The 22,806-nt window shown below is 44.7% G+C and overlaps 1 protein-coding gene across 2 annotated transcripts in view; it reads left to right on the top strand.

Annotated features, from left to right (window-relative positions):
- Positions 1-22,143, top strand: part of PDE4DIP (phosphodiesterase 4D interacting protein) — a 58,565-nt gene extending 36,422 nt beyond the window's left edge. The window contains exons 18-28 of one of the 2 annotated variants that reach the window (XM_029227669.1): positions 1,795-1,883; positions 7,131-7,363; positions 10,000-10,435; positions 12,552-12,744; positions 13,636-13,755; positions 14,379-14,907; positions 16,396-16,631; positions 17,660-17,711; positions 18,830-19,053; positions 19,674-19,826; positions 21,859-22,143. In XM_029227669.1, coding sequence (XP_029083502.1) covers positions 1,795-1,883; positions 7,131-7,363; positions 10,000-10,435; positions 12,552-12,744; positions 13,636-13,755; positions 14,379-14,907; positions 16,396-16,631; positions 17,660-17,711; positions 18,830-19,053; positions 19,674-19,826; positions 21,859-22,082 — 2,489 coding nt within the window. In that variant the 3' untranslated portion in view covers positions 22,083-22,143. Of the gene's footprint in view, positions 1-1,794; positions 1,884-3,461; positions 3,911-7,130; positions 7,364-9,999; positions 10,436-12,551; positions 12,745-13,635; positions 13,756-14,378; positions 14,908-16,395; positions 16,632-17,659; positions 17,712-18,829; positions 19,054-19,673; positions 19,827-21,858 lie in introns of those variants that run through there. The other variant, XM_029227667.1, reaches the window with a different exon arrangement.
- Positions 22,144-22,806: the final 663 nt, after the last annotated feature.

The following is a 22,806-nucleotide window of genomic DNA, read 5'->3' as shown; positions in this document are numbered from 1 at the left end:
TGGTTCTAGGGCTGGTTTGAAAAAGTAAGTATTGGAAATCCCTACTGTACACAGCCTGGCAAGGATCTCTAAAGATGCTGAATGGTAAAGGTGCCTCCTTGTGAGTAGGGCTTTATTGAATAGGGTACTACCTTAGTCCAAAGTTAACACAACGTTCACAGTAAAGACCAGGGAATAAGTCAAAAGATTAAGCTGTTAGGACTTTAATGAAATTGGCCTAGGCCATTGCAAATCCCTGGTATAAACTTGCAGATGCCAAGAGATGGAACGTAAGTGTGAACTGGCCCTGTTCACCTTACCTGTTGAGGGTAGTGAATGCTCATTATTCGTGCAGAGCCTTTCATTCACAGACGTCTGAGCTCAGGAGCAGGTTCTTTGCTCTTGGAGGAAGAGACAGAGATCTGATTTGTCACCAGAGGGAACAGTGAGTTGCCTCTGCCTGAAAGCCCAGAGACTTGCCATCTCCACACAGCTCTTACCCAGAACTAGCTACGTAACCTAGGTCAAGCCACCTAATCTCTTTGAGGCCCAGGTTTGCCAGCGGTCATAAGAGGAGGTTTAACAGGTTGGTTGCTGAGGCCAGGGTCAGAACTAGATCTCAAAATTCTCTAACTTGGGCAGACTCTGTAAGACCCGGGGAGTGTCACGGTAGATTTTCTTTGGTTTCCAAATGAATTAACCACTTTGAATTCCTACACTTTCAGAAGAAATCAGTAATGTGGGCCACAGGTGTCAATCTAAAATTTGATGAATGGCCTTATTTTAACAGATGTGGAGAAGGAGAAATGCCCTAGATTTGTGCTGTCTGATATGGTAGCCACCAGCCATGTGTGGCTATTTGAATTAAATTAAATTAAAAAATCAGTTCCTCAGTCATGCTAGCCACATTTCAAGTCCTCAGTAGTCACATGAGACTAGTGCCTACTGAATTCAACAGCAGAGACATAAAATCACAGAAAGTTCTATTGGTCAGCACTGCCCTAGACCTTTACCCGGACCATAAACTGCAACTACTTGTTCCTTAGTGCAGGGCATAGATGTTTGCACCCCAGGGTGACTGTGTTCATCTTTGGGGAATGGAAGAATGGATTAAATTCCGTTTGGACAAAGCAGTGCAGGAAACCCTTCAGGCACGGGATGTTGGCATTGGACAAGAGTTTGAGGGAGGTGGGAGGAGGGGAGGTTAGAGGAAGGGGTTAGGAAACAGCTGAACCGTTCTCTGCCACGGGGCTGGACTAGACCTGAGCTTCTGTAGGACACAGGACCCTTAGAGGAGGGTTCCTCAGCGAGATTATCACCCCACTCATGACTGATCCCAGCAATGGAAAAGTGTGAGAGGAGCCGGGCTGCCCTAATCCCAAGGAAATCAGGGACCCTCTCAGCACTCGATGGTGGGAAAAAGTTGTCACGTTGGGCCCATGTCACAACAGGGAAAGTTATTACATAGACAGTCAGTGGCTGGAGGAGAATCTGGCTTTCTGGAAATAAGTGAGGGGGGTAACCACTCTATCTAACAGTCTGCTTCTTAAGTACAGGTCTGTGCAGTCAAGCCAGCTTATGTTTTGAGGTTTAAGCTTGAGTGTTAGCAAGAAAGTATCAGTGATATGGTGAAAAGGCTTTTCTACAGAGTTGGTACCTTGGTGCTGCTTTCCCTGTCAGCCCTGCTGGCTAGGGGTTCATCCATGTGGGGAAGGGAAGAAATCAGAGGCGGATGGCAAAAAGAGTGTAATTTTAGCTGCTGTCTGGAAGGCACGTGTGAAGGGAGTCACCTTTGTCTTCTGGACCTACTTCTAGGTGCAGCTGCAGGGGACGACACAGAGGATGCGAGCACGGAGTTCACCGACAGTATTGAGGAGGAGGCTGCACACAATAGCCACCAGCAAGTAAGTCCAAGTCAGGTACTGGGGCCCCAGGGTGCAGAGCTCGTAGCCCTTTGCGGACTGGTGGTCTCCTGCAGCCCTTGTGGGCCTGGAGTGAGAAGCTATCTTTTTAGATAAACCACTTCCCAGTCTTCTTCCTGCCCTCCTATCCTCCTTACCACCTTGCCAACCCCTATCCTCACTCCATTTTTCTTTCCAATCCACCCTTTTTACTCCTTGTATCTTGTGTTCCTGCTCCCTGCCCCCTCCTACCCTCCTTTGCTCCTATGTACCGTCTATAGCTATAGCTTCAGAAGAATTTTTACTTACAACAAGACCTGAACACTTACACTCTTGGGCTTTTGTAACTGAAACACATCACAGAAGACAGGGAGTCATCGAAGGGCTGCTTGGGGAGGTGGCAGGCCTAGGATCTGCTTCAGGAGAGTGTTTTCTGAGGAACTCCAAGAGGATCGGAATGCTTCCAAAGCAGGGATCATTCTCAGTGAAGTCTCACTATATAAAAGAGAACCTTGTTGGGCAACCTGACAATCTACCCAGGTTGTGACACGTCAGTGACCAGCAGATGACACTTCAAGAGCAAGCCCCTGTCAAACCTCAGAACTTGGTACCCAAGGCTAAAACATTGTTCCCACCAACCATCAGTGAAGGTATAACCAGCATTTTCTCAAGCTCAAGAGCAGAATGTCCTAGACCTCAGAGACTAAGTCACCAATAGTGATCCCATAGCACCCACTGGAACTCCTATGTGTCTTCACCTTGCCCAGTGACATTTAGCAATCACATGTCCTGGATGGACCAGACCTGCGACTCTCCGAGTTTTTAAGGGGAAAGTGGATCATTGGTATCTGTCCTTCTGCAGAAGCAGCTGGCTGGGCTTTTCCAGTGATAGGCTCCTTGGAGCTATTAGGGAAACTATAGGGGACATGAGGCTTTCTGGGTCTGCCTCTTCATCTCCTGCATAAGAAAAAGAGGAGACGTCTAATAAACCAACAGAAAGACCCAAGTGAGCAGTCCCCAAATCTCACAGGATTTGGCACAGTCTTTGACTCTTGAGGACACAAGCAGTTGTCTGGAATACCTCACATCCTCCTCACAGTTTCTTTACCTTCTACTAAGATTCCCTTTTTGCTGCTCTAGACACACCTGACCCTAACTTCTCCCTTGAGTTTCTGCATGAACTCCACTTCTCCCTTTGCTTGGACAGCTTCTTCTGAGTCCTCCTAACCGGTGCTTGTAACTTTAATTATGTACACCACTGCCCCTCTGGACAGATCCCTTACCTCTCACTCCCTGATTTCACTGAGGATCTTGGGTGAGAGAGAGGAATCTGCAGGATGAGAAAATATCCACTCTAACACAGAGCTAGATTGGGATGTCAGCAGGTCACTGATGGTTATTGCTACTCTGGGTCAGGGCTAACTTCAGAATAAGTGAACAGGAGACACGGATATGGAGAGAACCAGATTCCGACTGATGTGCTCCAAACTATGCCTGATAGCACGAGCTCTTCACTCTGCTTCTCAGTTATAGGCAAACTGGTTTGTAAAGTCACTTCTTCCTCAACCTTCTTTTCTATAGCCGAGCGTGGAGAAAATGATCAGACAACATTTTGAGGTCAGTCCAAGCCTGGAATAAACCTTTACATTGGGGCATTTGTACTTCCCTTGCAATGTCTTCCCTATCACCTGGCATAGGAGATACTTAATAAGTTAGACAAGTATTTACCTGTTGGATGAAAAATATCTTGGGTAAGCACTGTTTTTCTCTGTATCCCCTTTCCTTGAAAATCAATCTTCAGTTTTGGGGAAGGAGGTGTGTGAAATCATTGTAAACTTACTTCAGCTTTTCTGAGGTTTGTTGGTGTGACTCTCCTGCTACCAATTAAATAAAGCTTGTTTTGTCATAACTGTTTTGTGTCCAGATTCTCAAAAATGTGTTTGCTTTTCTCCTGGTAACTGGTCCCTTAAGATTGAGCTCTGAGCTTCTCCTAGTTGTGTCCTTGGGAGGTAGACCTTATCCTCAACACCAAGCTCCCTTCCCACTTCAAGCATACGCACACTTCCCCTAACAAACACATCCAACTTTGTGTGCCTTTTAAGGCAAGAACCACCTTTTGGCCAAAGCAGATTGCTTCATATTTATTTTTGGACTCACCCTCCTCAGGAAGTGCCAGGCCTGGCCATGATGGTAATTGTCCTCAGATACCTCTCACACAATTCCATTCCCAATCAAATGTAAGATCTGTAACAAATACCTAGGCAGTTCCTGTGAAAGAAACTAGAGTAATCAATCATTGCCTTTCTTTGTTCGAATCTTTGCAATGGAGAAAAGTTAATCAACAATCAAAACCGCAAAGGAGAGTCAGTGATGAACTTGAAAAAAGGTCATTTTTTAATACCCTAATGCCGTCTGAGAAATGAATTACACTGTGGGAGGTATGAAGGAATAGGGCTAAAAAAAAACCACTCTATTCAAATAAGAGATCAGATCTGCACATTGATCTCCATGGGGCAAATGAAAAACCAGCACACATAAAAGTTGAATTATACCATGGAAGCAATAGAATAGATGAATTAGGAAATGTGAAAAACAACAACAGCAACAACTACCTATAAGAGACGTAATTAACAATAGAACTAAAGGATTCATACTACCGCCACATACACTGGAAGCCCTGGGGTTTTACTTCAGGAAAAACAATAGAAATACTAGCTTTCTGTAGATGTTAAAGAAAAAAATAAAAAGGTTAGATCCTGAGTCACTTTTCATACATTTACATTTAAATTTTACAGACAAAGCAGCTAAAGTAAACTCCCTTGGACATGGAAATATGAAAAGGCAAATCAGCCTGGGAACAAATCAGACCTCTATTTTCTCATTTAAAAGTAAGAAATTGAACCAGATGAACCTTAAGGTCCCTTCTGATATTGACATTCCATAGGTCTTATTTTTTCTTTTTAAAGAAAGTAGGTATATTTAAATCAATAGAAGATAACATACATCTAGAAGGCACTTTAAAAATAGATGGTATCATTAAAGTTAGACATTTTTAAGCAGAAGGAACCCTTAAGGTTTAGAAAAGAATAAATGTGTCCATATTCAAAGCTGATGACATTGTTTAGTTAGTTGCAAAGAGTTTATTTAGAAAGGTAATGTCACATAATTTAAATGAAGGGTGAGGTCATAAACTTTCAAAAGTGGTTTTATCCAGTCCCCCTTCCTTTATTTTGACCCAAGTGCTTCGTGGCACATGTGGGGATGGCCACTAGTCCAGCTAAGCCTGGCAGTAGAACCATAGAAACACATTCCCAGGAGCCTCTCAATCTCAGGCTTACACCCCCAGGTGGGATTGGATGCCTAGGAAATGAGCACCTGTGTGAGGCATCTCTTTCTTCTTTGACGTGGGTGCGTATCTCGCACATCTCTTTACAACCTCAACTGCTATGCTACTAAATGCTTTTACACATACGTGCCATATGAATCAACCCCAGGACATACCTGAAACCTAGATTTTATCATGCTGTTATGAGGTCCAAAGCAACAGTCAGTGGCTTTGTGCCAAGCCAAGCAGCTGTTGATCACGGATCCATTTAAGCTCCTCTGAGCCCTGTTCTGTCCAATATATCAATATTTCTGACCTAAATGAAGCAATAAAGCACATAATTAATTCTACAAATCATCCCTAATCAAGTGGCCGCTACATGATTCATGGAGATGCACATAAATATTTTGATGACTTTGATGATTGTGAAATGCTTCTGTACAGCCGGAATGAATTTGTGACAGGTACAAGTCATTATATTTATAGAGATAAAAGAAAACAATATGACCCAGAAATAGCTGTGGGGAGAGTTGGAAAATTGGGAGGTCAAAATTGACCTGAAGTTAAGTAAAACCCCAAAATGCTGCCACTGAAAGGAAAAATAAGCCAATATGACATTGGGATATAAGATTAATATTTGACAGACAGGCAAGAAATTCACATACTAAAATGATTAGTCATACACTAAGTAGATTATCATACTCATGTTTTGGTTTCTACACTTTTAAAAGCATGGGAAAAGCTGGAGAGGAGCCCAAGACGAACAATAAAATTTAAAAGTTAAAAAATTAATTTTAAAAAATGATTTATTTTTATTTTTGGCTGCACTGAGTCTTCGTTGCTGTGCATGGGCTTCTCATTGCAGTGGCTTCTCTTGTTGCAGAGTGTGGGCTCTAGGTGTGCGGGCTTCAGTAGTTGTGGCACACGGGCTCAGTAGTCGTGGCTCACGGGCTCAGTAGTCGTGGCTCACGGGCTCTAGAGCGCAGGCTCAGTAGTTCTGGCACGTGGGCTTAGTTGCTCTGTGACATGTGGGATCTTCCCAGACCAGGGCTTGAACCCATGTCCCCTGCATTGGCAGGCAGATTCTTAACCACTGCGCCACCAGGGAGGCCCTAAAATATTATCTGAGGAAAAACTATACAATCTGCTCTAGTTGAACATTAAGGAGTAACTTCAAGAGTATCCTCAAAAAACAAAGGTGATGGGAAATTGCTTCTGCTTGTTTTCTTCTCACGTGCTTAGATTTGTAGAGAGAGTTTGGCTGGCAACATCAGCGTGGGGTGATAACCAACAAGGGAAATTGGTTGCTAGGCAGGTGGCCTCTCTTTAACTTCTCAGCAATTGTAGAGTGTGATTCTCCTGTTGCCAATGAAATTAAGGTTGCTTTGTCTTAACTGTAGCTCCGCCTATACCCTAATTCTCTGACTATGACTCCTGATTCCTGAGTGCCCAGATCCTTCCTCGTAATCATCCTTTTTGGAGTCTGAGTTACAGCCTCAGGCTTTGAGCTTTGGTATCTTAGCCATGATCTTTGCAGTCAAGGACTCAAGTGTTGAGCTGATGAAGCTTCCTGACTGTGAGAAGACTCCCGGAGAACTCTGTCCCCTCAGAAAGAGAAGGATCACAGCATCCACACTCTCCAGTCCTGTTTAAACCTCATTTGTTTGCTTTTGTTTTAAATTTGTTTGTGTGCCTGTGTTTTTTTCCTCAGCCACCTCTGCCCATGGCAACAGTTCTCCCTGCTTGTGGGGTATGTCCTCTCACCCAAACCAGTCTCCAGGGCCCTTATGGCTGAGGAGTCCTAGAAGGGGAGCTCCTTTTAGGTCTGCCTGTTTTGGCCCCCTAGAAGGCTGCCTTTGTGATCTGATGTTCCTCGTAGATCCTCTTCAATGCACTAACTTCTTTAAACCATGATTTTCTTTCAGCTCATCAAGGTAGCTTTGGAGAAAAGCCTGGCAGCTGTGGAGACCCAGAACGTATCTCTTGCCCCTCCGTCCACGACAGGAGAGGACAGTAACAGGGGTCTTCAGGAGGAGATGCTCCACCTGAGGGCTGAGATTCATCAGCTCTTAGAGGAGAAGAGGAAAGCTGAGGGGGAACTGAAGGAGCTAAAGGCTCAAATCGAGGAAGCAGGATTCTCCTCTGTGGCCCACATCAGGTAGGATGTGTACCAGAGAAGGGGAGCCTGCTGACGGAGAGGCTACCATAGCCAAGGGACTCACCTTGCTGCTGCCAAGGCATTTGTGCTGCCATGGGGCTTTTTGATCCACATCCCATGCTCCGTGCATTAATTGTTCTACAGATTCTTAGAAAAGTTAATAATATCGGATAATGGGGATTATCAATAATTACCATTCAAACTCTTCAAATAAATCTGGTCTTAATTCAGTATAATAATGTCCATTATTAGCTATACATATATGACTGTCATGAGTGGAAATCTCCTAGTTGTATGACTCGTATTGCTCTTTTGAATTGACTGTGACATGTAAGGAATCTTCCGCTACCCAAGATGCTTCACTGCTATATGCAGAACCAGAATAGTCCATGAGGAGAAGGATTTATACAGAGGCCCTTCCACCTCCACTCAGCTCTCTCTCAGCAGCACAAATCCTTCAATCACAGAATAGCAATTTTAATAATTTCTGCTGTTTTATTTACTTTGCAAAAGTGGTAAGTAGCTTATTCATTGGCTAGACTGACCACTCTGTCTTTAATGGCTTTTTTTCAAAAGATGCTTGGGGAACATGCTGATAACATAGGGCTAATCCACGTATTCATTCATCCCTGAGGGTCATAATCGTAATGGCCTGCTGTTCAGAACACAGCTGTGCAGATGTACAACTTCTAATTCATGCCCCATTATTTCCCTGCCTATCGTGTGCCACTTAAATGTCCCTGAATCATAGAATAATAATAGTACAGAAGAGGACCTTGGCATCCAGCATAATGTCTTATTTCATAGTCGAGGAAACTCTGGCCTAAAAAGTTCTGGTAACTTGTTCAAGGTTGCATAATAGTCCCTGGCTGGACCCCTGGCTTCCAATTATTAAATTATAAACCTTTTTCTTCTATACTGTGTACTTTGTCAAACAATTTTTGAAATACTCTTGTGATCATCCTTAATGTTGGTTCTTGTACTCTGAATTATCATCTTTCTTTTCTTAAATTCTACTTAAGTTAAAGCTTAAGTTTGACTTAAACTTTGTTATGTGTAAACTTTATTGTGCTGTCATGGGTGAGAACAATACATCTCTTTTGATCCTACGGTTGAATATACAATCCAACCAAATGTAGTACCTTCATGAATTATTTTCCTTTTTCCTCAGAGTTACTAACCTGAAACTGATTGAACTCTTCATCCAACCTGAAGCATCACTGATACTGTAGAAGATAGAATCTATGTAATTCGTAGTCCCTCTTTTGAGATTTTGTTGAACATTGCTGTTGTTAGTTTGTATTATGAACACAGCAAATATAAAGTTATGACATAATATTAAATATTCTTCTTTATACCACACGTGTGCCCCTTTCTTTCCCTTTTACACATCAGTTTTGGTAAAATACCTGTCCCACTTTTCTGCATTGAAACTCTCATAGACGATCTCTCTGATTCCTGTGTCCTAAAGCATTTTCATCCTTGATTCACGCTAGACAAGCTGTGCTCTATTCCAAAACTTCAGGATCTGAGAAACCCAGCCTAGGGGCATAGCCAACTGCTGGTCCTTCAGGCTATGAATTATTACTTCCTTTGCCTCTTCTGGTCAGCAGTTCTCAATTTAGCGTGCTTAAGAATCACCTGTGGAACTTAAGTAACATGTCGATTTGTAGGCCTTAGCTCTAAAGCTTTTTAAACAAGCACCTCCTAGGATTCTGCTGTCAGTATTCCTCAGGTCTGCAGCTAGTATGAGCAGGATTAAATGACTTCTCTGTTGCAGACACCGAGCCAGCCATACCAATTATGTAATTTCATGTAAGCATCCAATAACTCCACTAGGTCAGTGTTAGAGGTTAAGTGAACTGCCTTTTTAAGTAAATTGCCTTTTTAAAGCCATATTTTTTATTGCTTCCACCCAATCCTAGTGAAATATTTGGTGGGAGGAAAGGCTGCGTCTAGAATGTCTTGGTGAAAATTAGTTATTTAGCCCATTTTATTTCCTCAACAAATTGAATATTTTATGCGCAGCTGGCACTGTGGAGGTTCTGGAGGTACAGGGTGAACGGGACACGCGGAATCCCTGTTCTCATGAAGATGATCTCCTATCACAGGAACCAGACGTAAAGCAAATAATTAACATAAGTACACTTGATGATAGTTGTGACTAGTGTTATTTCTTCCTTCGTGTTCCTAGGTCCAAATTTCTCATCCAGCAGTTGAAAAGTGACTGATGATAATTAATAGAACTGTAGAATCCATAATAATAAATTTGTCCCAATGTCCTTTTTATTTTTTTCTTAGCAGTGTAGTTACCCTTGTTTACCCTGGAGGCCACTGAAAATTAGAACATGAGGCTGCAAGCATGTGTAAAGACAACTAGACTGGGTGTCTTGAGTCCTAGATTTTTAGTGATGATGCTGCCACCAAGCAGCTCTGGGAGTGCGGGTCGTCTCTTGCTCTTTCTGAGTCTTGGTTTCCTCGTGTATAAAATAAGGGAGTTGTTGTAGGTCTCTGAGGTCTCTTCATGCTCTGGGGTGTCTCTGAGTCTCTGATGGCCTGCGGTGTGGGTAAACGGGGCTATTAGGAACCGAGGCCAAAGACCAGACCTGGCCCCTGATTACGTATGTTTCCTGTAGGAACACCATGCTGAGCCTTTGCCTTGAGAATGCAGAGCTGAAAGAGCAGATGGGAGAAGCAATGTCTGATGGATGGGAGATTGAGGAAGACAAGGAGAAGGGCGAGGTGATGGTGGAGACTGTGGTTGCCAAAGGGGGTCCGAATGAGAATAGCCTTCAGGCTGAATTCAGAAAGCTCCAGGGAAAACTGAAGAGTGCCCACAGTATCATCAACCTCCTCAAAGAACAGCTGGTACTGAGCACCAGAGAAGGGAACAGTAAACTTAATCCTGAGCTCCTTGGGCACCTGGCCAGGGAGATCGACAGAATGAACACAGAGCTGGTTCGCTCTTCTGGAAAGCACCAATGCCAAGAAGAGGAGGGTGTGACCATGAGGCCTTGCCCCAGACCCCAGAGCCTTGACCTTGGGACTGCCTTCACAGCGGATACCCACCAAGTAAGTGTGGGATTAGATGGAATGAAAGACCCTTGGAGAAGGGTTGGAAATGTCAGTTTCTACCTTAAACAGTTCTGCCCTGTGGGTCAGGAGGTACCAAGGGAAGGGCACCTTTGCACCACAAGTAGTGGTGATAATATTCCTCACACATCAACCTTTAGAAAGGTTTTTTACAACATTATCTTATAAATATTACATGAATAATTAATTTTCCATAAATATTTGAGTGCCTAATTTTCCAGATAAGAGACTAGACATTGGAAGCAGGCAATAAGGCTTTGTCTCTGTCCTTCAGGTATTCAGTATGGTGGGAAAAGATGGCACAAAACCAGATCATTTCAATAGGATGCAATATAGGGATACATGGAGTTTTAAGGCAGCCAGACAAGTGGTGTGTAATGACATCTCTTCCTTATCACTGCCGTTTGCATCACAGCTCATCACAGGTGTCTGTCCTTGAGCCTCAGAAGGAGTTATCGGGATCCTCTAAGGGGAGGCAGCTGAGCTGAGGATTAAGTAAGATGGAGACTACAGAGGATTCTTTTTGTTTTTCTTAATTGGGGTATAGTTGTTTTACAATGTTGTGTTAGTTTCTACTGTACAGCAAAATGAAGTAGAGTTCCCTGTGCTATACAGCAGGTTCTCATTAGCTATCTATTTTATACATATTGGTGTATATATGTCAATCCCAGTCTCCCAGTTCATCCCACCACCCTCCCCCTTTCCCCCATTGGTGTCCATGCATTTGTTCCCTACATCTATGTCTCTATTTCTGCCTTGCAGACCGGTTCATCTGTACCATTTTTCTAGATTCCACATATATGTGTTAATATATGATATTTATTTTTCTGACTTACTTCATTCTGTATGACAGTCTCTAGGTCCATCCACGTCTCTACAAATGACCCGATTTCATTCCTTTTTATGGCTGAGTAATATTCCATTGTATATATTTACCACATCTTCTTGATCCATTCATCTGTCGATGGACACTTAGGTTGCTTCCATGTCCTGGCTATTGTAAATAGAGCTGCAATGAACATCGTGGTACATGACTCTTTTTGAATTACGGTTTTCTCTGGGTATATGCCCTGTAGTGGGATTGCTGGGTCATATGGTAATTCTATTTGTAGTTTTTTAAGGAACCTCCATACTGTTCTCCATAGTGGCTGTATCAATTTACATTCCCACCAGCAGTGCAAGAGGGTTCTCTTTTCTCCACACCCTCTCCAGCATTTGTTGTTTGTAGATTTTCTGATGATGCCCATTCTAACGGGTATGAGGTGATACCTCATTGTACTTTTGATTTGCATTTCTCTAATAATTAGTGATGTTGAGCAGCTTTTCATGGGCCTCTTGGCCATCTGTATGTCTTCTTTGAAGAAATGTCTATTTAGGTCTTCTGCCCATTTTTGGATTGGGTTGTTAGTTTTTTGATATTGAGCTGCATGAGCTGTGTATATATTTGGAGATTAATCCTTTGTCCACTGATTCGTTTGCAAATATTTTCTCCCATTCTGAGGGTTGCCTTTTTGTCTTGTTTATGGTTTCCTTTGCTGTGCAAAAGCTTTTAGGTTTCATTAGGTCCCATTTGTTTATTTTTTTTATTTCCATTACTCTAGGAGGTGGGTCAAAAAAGATATTGCTGTGATGTATGTCAAAGAGTGTTCTTCCTATGTTTTCCTCTAAGAGTTTCATAGTGTCTGGTCTTACATTTAGGTCTTTAATCCATTCTGAGTTTATTTTTGTGTATGGTGTTAGGGAGTGTTCTACTTTCTGCAGAGGATTCTGAGAGGGCAACTGGGCAGGAATGCAGGGAGGGATGAGTGGAGGTTTCCACCCCTTCTCTCTTCAATCATTGAACAAACATTTACTGAGAACTCCTCCTCGTTAGATTCAATTGGCACCATGCTATGTGTTGTAGATACAGAGATGAATAAAACATTACCCCAGCTCTCCAGGAGCTCATTCCGGAAAGCAAGTAAGTGCCAAATGGGATGAGGAGCGCTGTGACAGACACATGAATAAAGTCCACAGGGTTCGCAAGGGGTAGCAGCCATCACTGCCTGGGGGATGAGCTCAGACTGCCCTGACCCTGTGCTGGCTCTTTTCACAGCTGGTCAACCAGCCCCAGGCCCGTAACTCTGGACCTCAGTCAGAATTTAACCTCCCAGGATCCACCAAGCACCTGCGCTCCCAGTTGGCACAGTGCAGACAACGCTATCAAGATCTCCAGGAGAAGCTGCTGATATCAGAAGCCACTGTCTTTGCCCAGGCCAACCAGCTGGAGAAATACAGAGTCATGTTTAGTAAGTCTTAAGTTCACGTCACCAAAGTGTCTGTCTTCTCCCTGAGAAGCTACATGCTTTGCAGACTTCACTTTTCTTCCCCAACCTCATAAAAAATTTTAATCCTGACCACAACCCTAGGATTGTGGAAGTGGATACTTAACTTCAATGTGCAGATGGTGGAGAAGAGTAAATGAATAAATCAAGTTTGCAGTGACAGTATAGGGAGGAAATGGACTAACACCTAGATTTGCTGATTTCTGGTACAGTCAACAAACTGCCTTACCTCTCTCAATGTATGCTAACTGCTTCTCTTCTGCTCCTCTTTGCACCACATCAGATTCTTAAAAAATATACCATCATTGTTGGTCTAGAATCAGCGCTTTCTAATAGAACTTCTGCGGTGACAGAAATGTTTTATACCTACGTCATGTGTGGTCATGGAGAACATGAAATGTAGCTAATTCAACTTGGGAATTTTAAGCTTAATTTTAATCAGTTTAACCTAAAATAGTCACGCGTGGCTAGTAGCTACCTTACGGAACAGTACAGATCTAGATGTCTTTGAAACTCTGAATTAGTTCAGCTCCATTCAAACATTTACTGAGCCCCTGTGAACAAAGCATTTACTAGTTTCCCTGGGACTTCTAGAGATGACTTAAAAATGTCTGGTCCCAGCGAAGCCCCGTTATCTGTAGACGGGATCATCAATAGCAAACAGGCTCATCGTGGCAGAGGGAAGTCCTGCTGTCTGGAGCAGGTGGTCTCTTCTCCCACCTAAGTCCAAAGAAGCATCTATTCCACTGTGGACCTAACCTCCCTGCACCCTAAGGGCCAGGGTATGTGCCACTGAGGGTGAGGGTGTATGTGGGAAATTCAGATACTCTGTAACACCCCCTGTCTCTTCCTAAGCAGGTGAATCCTTGGTGAAGCAGGACAGCAAGCAGGTGCAGGTGGACCTCCAGGACCTGGGCTATGAGACTTGTGGCCGAAGCGAGAATGAGGCTGAGCGGGAGGAGAGCACCAGTCCCGGTAAGAGCACAAGTATGGGGTTCACCTTCCCTCCCTAGAGGCAGCCTTCACATTTGGGTGCCGTTGGCGAGTCCCACATGCAACGAGGAGTAGGGATGAGGGGGCATGGTAGACTGAAGAGGACACAAGACCAGAGAGGGACAGGAAGTTTGGAGGACAACTCTTGCCCAGAACGAGTCTGAGTGTGAGTTTGAATTTCTACAATTAGTTTTCAGCATACTGCTGTTAATTTAAAAAAAAATGTTCTATCCAACTGTTTATTATAGAAAAAATACTAAGGTCTATTTATTAATGAGAAGACCAGATGAGCTTTGGGGGAATAGGCAAACCATAAGTTTAAAAAAAATATTCTTCTATTATAAAAGTACTGTGACTATAGGGACATCCACCAAATGGAAATCAAGGAGAAAAACACTTGAGTAAGATAGAAGGTGATCACATCTGACTTGCTGGGCTCTTGGGAGGGTAAGAAATACTGCATTTGAATGTTAGTACAGTGCCAGCGCTGAATAAAGTACTGCTTCAACTTTTGCTCTAGTAATTATTGTCCTCAAGACCTTGAAGGGAGTTGCCTCAGCAGCACGTCCGGCTTTACTCAGGAAGATGTCTTTGTCTTTTCTCAGAGTGTGAGGAGCATGACAGCCTCAGGGAAACTGTCCTAATGGAGGGGCTGTGCTCTGAGCAGGGACATCTGGGCTCCACACTGGCCAGCACCCCTGGAAAGAAGCCCTTGGAGAGCCAGCTAGGGAAGCAGGAGGAGTTCCAGGCATATGGAAAGTCAGAAGACATCTCTGTCCTATGTAAGGACATCAAAGACCTGAAGGCCCAGCTGCAGAACGCCAACAAGGTCATTCAAAACCTCAAGAGCCGGGTCCGGTCCCTCTCAGTTACAAGCGATTATTCATCTAGTCTGGAGAGACCCCAAAAGCTGAAAGCTGTTGGTACCCTCGAGGGATCTTCACCTCATAGTGTCACTGATGAGGACGAGGGGTGGCTGTCTGATGGCACTGGGGCTTTCTACCCCCCAGGGCTTCAGGCTAAAAAGGATCTGGAGAGTCTGATCCAGAGGGTGTCCCAGCTGGAAGCCCAGCTCCCAAAAACTGGAACAGAAGGGAAGCTGGCCGAGGAGCTGAGATCAGCCTCGTGGCCTGGGTAAGGAGGGTACTCTTTGGACCATTACTTGATTGATGATGTCTAAGTTTATGTTTGAAGGAGGGTAGCCCGGGCAGGTAGAAGAGAGAACCCATCAGGGCAATCAGAGGAGCACCTATTTAAATGGTAGCCCTAGGTCTGAAGAAAGGACACGTGACCCTGCTGGGAGATACCAGGTCCCTGTGATTTCCTCCTTAGGAATGTATTCTTAAAGTGACAGGATATATGATATAAGTAGTAAGACTGGAGTCAGACTTCCTGGGTTCGAATCCTAGCTCTGGGACTTACAGGCTATGCAACCTACTCAATCTTTCTGAGCCTATTTCTTTACCTATTAAATGAGTATAATAAGAAAACCTATCTATCTCAAAGGGTGGTTATTAGGTTTAAATGAATTAATACAAGTGCTTATAATAATGCCTAGCGTATATTAAAGCTCTCAACACTATTTGTCATAATTATTATTGTTATTGATACTTTGTGGTTGAAAAACACCAGGGTAGATATCCCTCCCAGTATCTGGGTTATCTATGCTGAGTAACAAACCACCCCAAAGCTTAGGGGATTGAAGCAATAATTTATGTGGATTGGCTGGGCTTAGCAGTGTAGCTCTCACTTGGGGTCTCTCATGCGGCTGCCATCAGATGGAGGTTGGGGCTGGAGTCACTGAAATGTCTGCCTGGACACGGCTTCTTCATTCATGTGTCTGGTGACGTGGTGCTCCTTGGCTTCTCTCTTTCTCCATGTGGCTCCTTGTCTTCTGGGGCCTCTCCTCCTGGCCTGGGCCTCTCGTAGTACGGTGGTCTCAGGGTAGTTTCACTTCAGCATGGCAGCTGGCTTCCAAGTGGAAGTTGCCAGGCCAGTTAAGAGCGACTCCTGGACTTGGTGCAGTGTTACCTCCACTATGTTACCTTGGTCATGGTGGTCATAGAATCCACCCAGATTTAAGGAGATGGAGAATAACTTCTGCCCAATGATGAAAGAGGGGCACAGCCACATTATAGAGGAGCACATGGAACGGGAGCTTGAGTAATGGCCAACTTTGCAAAATACAGTCTGCCATAATATAGATGGTCTTTGAAGTAGAAGACATGAAAGGACCTATTTGGATTTTTAGTATTTATTGAGCATCTACCCAATAACTATATTTAGTATTTATTGAGTATCAACTGTGAGTCTACACTATATTGGTGCTGTAAGGGATGTAAACTATGGCACTGTATTTACCCCCACAGAACTTATTTTTCATTTTTGGACACATGACTAACACATATAAAACAGTGGAAGAATGGTGGCATACCATGTTGTTTGATGCAAGTTTGTCAGAACAGAATTTACTCTTAAATACATCCTTTGGTTTTTGTGCCAGAATTCAGCTTAAACTGAGGAACTCTTAGAGATGTTCTCACAGAAATGACTACAGAAGCCCCCATAACTTAATTTTCACTCTTTTCCATTCTTACCCTTTCCTCTTCTTTCCTACATTAGGAAATATGATTCCCTGATTCAGGACCAGGCCCGAGAACTATCCTACCTACGCCAGAAAATACGAGAAGGGAGAGGTATCTGTTATCTTCTCACCCAGCATGCGAAAGATACAGTAAAGTCTTTCGAGGACCTCCTAAGGAGCAATGACATTGACTACTACTTGGGGCAGAGCTTCCGAGAGCAACTCGCTCAGGGAAGCCAGCTGACAGAGAGGCTCACCAGCAAACTCAGCACCAGTAAGTTGGCCACAGGGCTTTTGGACACTCTCAGTCCCTCCCAGAGCCCAGCCCCAGGTGACCGCCACAACTCCACCACAGCCTTTTAACCCAGGTTCTGCTTCCACTTCATTTCCCAGGGGTCATTACAGAATCAGGACTGGCCAGTGGGAAGCACTGAGGAGGAACCACAGGGTCAGAGAGGCCATGATTACAGCATCATTTATGGAATGTGACCTTTAGGGAAGGAGGCTGAGTCCATCTAGTGCTAAGGGGGAGAAAGGGAGAAGAGATCAGAGGACTTCATTGTAGTTAAAGGAGACCTGAACCGAGACTTGCAATACGCAAGCTCTAGCCTGGATGCTGCCACTAAGTTTCTTTGGGCAAATGACTTAACCTTTTGGTATCTCTGTTTCTTCATCTATTGCCTGGTATTGCACATGAATGTAATTCAAATACAGATGAAGCACTATGCCCTTTTGAACATGGTTGGGGCACTGAATGTCATAGTACAAGGGCTAGGAATATTGGTAATTATTGAAGCCCTTGACTTAGAATTTCCTGAGAGCACCCGAGGGAGAACAGCAGGATCAGTCTTGGGGGCCAACCATCCCACATCCTAGCGGCAGGTGCAGAGGTGGGACAGGGCTGTTTATCACCTCCTCAAAGCAAGAGTAGGTTCTACATGAAAGCTGTGATGGGTCACAGAGCTGGTCCGTCTGGGAGTCAGTCTGTGGCAGGCTTGGAGGCTGGAATGTTCCAGAGGGAAGTAAGCCAAGTGCCTTTTAAACTTTGTTTGCGTTGATTTAGGGTAGAGGAAGTCATGATGGTGATTACCAGTCAGGGAAGGTCTGCCTGGTGAGCTCAGGAGAACCTGCAGGTCTGTTCTGTAAAGATACAATCTGAGGTCTCCCAGAGCAATTCTCCCACGTATCCTGGACATACATAGAGTAGTCACTATTTTGCACCCAAATCGGCTCCTGCATTTATAATGTGTGAAGTGAGACCTGTTTAATTTCTTACTGTTTCTTTCTGAATTTGGTTTGCAGAGGATCATAAAAGTGAGAAAGATCAAGCTGGACTTGAGCCACTGGCCCTGAGGTAATTCAAATAGGATCTGGTAAAGGAATCAGGAACAAGGCCTAAGGGGTTAAGGGTGGCTGCAGTTTCACAAATCAGGGGGAAAAAAGGAAAATGCTGATTGTAATGAATTCATTTATTCATGGAACACATTACTGTTCTTTTTAGCCTTACTCTCTTTTGATATAGTTCTATTGATTTCTGTTTGTATACTTATTCAAATTAGTAACCTAGATTTATTATTATATTATTAGCTTAGTAACCTAGAGTCAGTCTGACTTAAAAGTAAACTAACCAGGTTTTAAGGGTCCTTGGCACCCCAAGGATCTCCTCTGCTTCCCCACTGTGTGTTTAAAGACCAAGGTGTGCTTTTTGCCAACTTGGCTTACCCCAAGTTGAGTTGGCAGCTAGTTTAATGTCCACACAATTTCCTTGGGAAAAAAAGAATTGTATTACAGTTCCTAATTTTTTAAAAAGTGCTTGATGTTGCAGATCCCGGGAGGCTACAGCGTCTTAGGAACCACTTTTCATTGAGTCACTGAATATTATCTCATTATGTGCAATAAAATACAGGCTCAGAGTCCTTTGTAGTCACTGGTTCATGCCCCTTTGTGTCATGAGTGTGCTTTAGACCACTCAGTGCTTCTCAAAGTATCTGCAGTGAAGGACAAAGTATTTTTTTTGTTTGTTTTCCTTTCTAATCCATCACAGACACACACATTGTCTCTATCTCAGTCAACCAGATGATTCTACTTATCATACTCCTAGATGTTGTGGGAATGCCACACTGCTATGTTTCTCAAGGCTTACCTTGCATTTCTGTACTTACCGGAGACTGGGAACCAACAGTTCTCGGACTCCAGCTGTACTGGGGACCATACGTTAAGCAGCAATGCCTTGGAGCACTAGCTGAGCCTCTGCTAGTCCTCAGTGTGTTGTGTGGCCAGTGCACTGGGTAGCTCTTGCTCTCCTTCCCTCTGCACCTGACCTACTTTCCACTCCTAATCAGAGATGGGTATTTCGTTTACCCTTTGCAGGAATGGTCCCCTTGACTTATGTTGCTTTTCCCATGTGCCCTAGTCAGGACTAGCTAGTCCAGTGACTTTGGGTTCAGCTGTTGTCCTCCTTCACCCCACTAGGCTCAGCAGGGAGCTGCAGGAGAAGGAGAAAGTGATTGAAGTCCTGCAGGCCACGTTGGATGCGCGGTCCCTAACGCCCTCCAGCAGCCGTGCCTTGTCTGACTCCCACCGGTCTCCCAGCAGCTCTTCCTTCTCGTCTGATGAGCCGGAAGCCTGCTCTGACATGGACATAGCCAGCGAGTACACACACTATGAAGAGAAGAAAGCTTCACCCAGTCACTCAGGTAGCCTCCACTTTCTGAGTGGAACCACCTCTATCTAGGCTGAGAGGAGACCTCCACATCCAGGCCTTATAGAGGCACCTTGGTGTGTATCAGGCCGAACCGTGCCAAGCACAGGCCCCAGTGGGTCAGGATCTTTGCTATGCTCCTGACTCTACAAGTTACCCCTGTCGCTGGGTCTCCACCAGCATATGGATACTGCTGTTGGACACGGCGAACGACAGTGGGGAGAGTGAGATTACGGAGACTTCTCTCCCCCACTGCCTCATGAGCATACCATCTGTCTGACTGACCTCCTTTTTTTAAGATGGGATATCCTATCCCTCCAGCTAGCTGCAGTTCCTGAACCCCGGAGTTTCCGTGGGTGTCCACAGATGCTGCTGGACTTGCCTGGTATTTTTGGAGGTGCCATTTTCATGGTTTCAGGCTCTGAGCCCCACTCTCACCTCTAAGGTGGCTTTCCTCACTGAAGGAGCTGTCTGCCAGTAAGGAATGAACACCGCTCCCAGCGCTTGTGCTTGACGCTATCCCTGAAAACCAGGCTCTGCCCTGGTTAAATATAAGGCCAGATTCCAGTTCTTTGTAGAACATCAAACATGTTCTTTCACTCATGGGTTTTGTAGATTCCATCCATCATTCGAGTCTTTCTGCTGTACTGTCTTCTAAACCATCAGCAACCAGTGCATCTCAGGGGGTTAAGGCCGAACCCAGCAACAACCCCATCAGCTTGCCAGCTCCCCAGAATCCCCGCAAGGAGGCCAGCCCGGCCCATCCAGGTATGCAACAGCCAGTGGGGCAGGGTCTTCATCTCCTCTTCCTCAGCTGCCTGTTTGACTTTTCTTCGGGGACAAGAAAAGCATCATTAGGAGCTTATATATCAATACATCAAATCCTAGACAAAATCAAGAGACCATCCGGATTAGCTAATAGTGTCTGACTACTCTTTGTTTTAAATATTTTAGAAAAGTAAGTAATCCACAATAGACTTTGATCTACATATCAGTTTTGACCAATAGTTGGCTAATCATTCTAAAAGAAGCATCTTCATTTCTTTCTCTCATTTCACCCTGAGAATCAAAGAGGCAAAATGCTTCTCCTAGGATTACTGTAGCCAGAGAACAAAGGGAAATTTACATCCGCTGCTCCCTTATATGTGTTCCCCATTTTATCTGCAGAGGAACCTCTACAGTAGGTAGGGCAGCTTACTTCATAGCTAAGGATGCTTCAGTATCCTTAGACAAGATTCTGTTCATATTACATTATCGTTTATGGGTTTATGAATGGGTTGGTAGTCCTTGATGTGTATATGGTGTGTATCTTGGACCAATAGTTGTACATTTCATTTACCTGCCTCAGCTTAGTTACCAGGGGGTGCATTGTTCAATCACAGCTCCACACCAGCAATGGCAGAGAAAGGGCTTGTTCTCACCTCCTACCACCCAACAAGATGGGCTGGCTGGCCGCCTTCAGTGTGGTTGTGGTGAGGTCGGACTCGTGTAGAGGTGCCCCCAGAAGAACAGCACTTTCCTTCTGCCGCCCTTGTCTCTCTTGAGGACAAGTCAACCAAAATCTTAAGAAAAAGAATGTGTTCAACTCTTTCAGAGCCTGGGCTCAAAGTTTCTGGGCCAGGGTGGGCAGCAGCTAAACCAGGAAATCATGGGGAAAAGCTATTCACCTAGCACTGTAGACATCTGTGTAAATGCTTTGGGATCAGAAAGAGCAGAAGGTCAGGGGTTTTAAAATCAGAATGCCTCCCTGAAGGAGGCCTGGTCTGTGTCACTTGGTAATTCAGGGATCTTTGCTGTACTGCTCTGATACTATGTCAGTATCTTGGGGTAAGGGATGTTTTTCAGAATGTGATCATCGTCTTTCACGTGAGACATTCTCCACAGGTCTGTCTTGGTTTCTTCTCCCTCTGTGGGCCATCTGCCCGATAACTCTTTTTAGGAAGAGGAGACAGATTCAAACATGAGAACTTCCCAGGGTTCCTAAAGACCTGTCTATAGATGGACTGCCTAATGATGACCTGTGAAGATTTTTTTAGAAAGAAATTTCTAAGCCCTACTGCCAGAGTTTATGATTCAGTAGATTGCAGTAAGGATGAAAGAACCCACATATTTTAAGAATCTTTCTTAAATTATTTGAATGTCCAGAAAGATTTGTAAGCCATTGTGTGTAAGTCAGTATGCCAAGGCTTTTATTTTTCCTTTGGTGAATGAACACATTGATTTGGGATTCTGAAGTTTGTTTCCATCAGTGTTGAATTACATGCATTAGTCATGCAAACTTCCCCACTATCCTAGTCTACTTCTGCCCTCCTCAGGATGAGTCCTGTTGCTTTCAGAAGAGGACTTCTAGGTGTAGGGAGAGTCTTGTCACAAGGGCCAGGACTAGCACATGCTGGTAGCAGCACCGCAGGGGCTCTTGAGAGCATCCAGGCACAGCCATCCTCACCTATCCATGTCCAGATGGCTAAGATGGGGCTTTCACGGCTGCCTAGGTTATGGTAGTGCCACCTTGCCTTTTGTAGCCAGTTGTTTTCAAGATGAGCATAGAATGTGTATGCAAGATACATGTACAGGATACATCCCTGGCAGGGAAGGAGGAGGAGGGGGTCAGCTAGGCCAGCATCCTGGATAACAGTGCTTCCCCTTGGCCATCTGAGTCATCACCACATTGAATGATAGACACTCCCCAAGGAGATGTTTGGTCAGGGAATAGTTTCACCTTCTCAATCTTCCACCCATTCTTTTCTCTGACTTTCTCTCTAATGGTTTATCTCCTTTCTCCCTAACTTTCTGTTTCTAGGCCTTCATTTTCAATCCATACCCACGCTGGTTAGCCTTCCCCAGGCACCACTGCCCTCAGCTCCACCCAGCTTCCTGCCTTTCAGCTCTGCTGGCCCTCCCCTCCTTGGCTGCTGTGAGACACCCATGGTCTCCTTGGTTGAGGCTCAGCAGGAGCTGCAGATGCTGCAGAAGCAGTTGGGAGAAAGTGAGCACTTCCTGCTGCATTTGTGTTCTTGCGAATGATGGACCCACACTGTGTTTCTCTGCATGGCTTTGGCTGGATGGCAGAGTTTTAAAAAATAACGTAGGGGTACACGTTATCAGTGGACAATTGAGGGAGGGCTGTGCTTGCTGCTTTGGGAACTATATTTATTGTTATCTTTCTCATGTGTGTACCTCATCCGTTAACAGGTATATCTGTCCATCAGGCCCTAGACCTGGTGCTCTCCCACTGCTGACAGTGTGGGGTACCTTCCACCCAGCGTATTGAAGCCCTGACACATTGGCAACATGGTCACTGGCAGGACATGGGAGAGAGGTTTTTTGCCTGCCAACGCAGGATGAAGTGGCCAGAAAAAGATGGCCACATTCAATGGGATCATTTCCATGGCAATTATATCCTCCTCTGTGAAATGTTTTTAGTCAAGTTCAAATTCTGACATCATCAGGTTCGGGGCTAAAAGGATGGTGGAGGAGGGATTAAGAAGGGGTGCCAGTGCTTCCCTGGTGGTGCGGTGGTTGAGAGTCCGCCTGCCGATGCAGGGGACACGGGTTCGTGCCCCAGTCCGGGAAGATCCCACATGCCGCGGAGCGGCTGGGCCCGTGAGCCATGGCCGCTGAGCCTGCGCGTCCAGAGCCTGTGCTCCGCAACGGGAGAGGCCACAACAGTGAGAGGCCCGTGTACCACAAAAAAAAAAAAGGGGTGCCAAACCTCTCTTCCCCTTACACGAGGTTAATTTCTGTTTCT

The sequence above is a fragment of the Monodon monoceros genome, unplaced genomic scaffold (assembly GCF_005190385.1).
Source record: "Monodon monoceros isolate NGI ecotype Baffin Bay Population unplaced genomic scaffold, NGI_Narwhal_1 Super_Scaffold_18, whole genome shotgun sequence".
In the NCBI taxonomy this organism is placed as follows: domain Eukaryota; kingdom Metazoa; phylum Chordata; class Mammalia; order Artiodactyla; family Monodontidae; genus Monodon; species Monodon monoceros.
The sequence above is the reverse complement of the archived record's forward strand: the minus strand, read 5'-3'. Positions and strand labels throughout refer to the sequence as shown.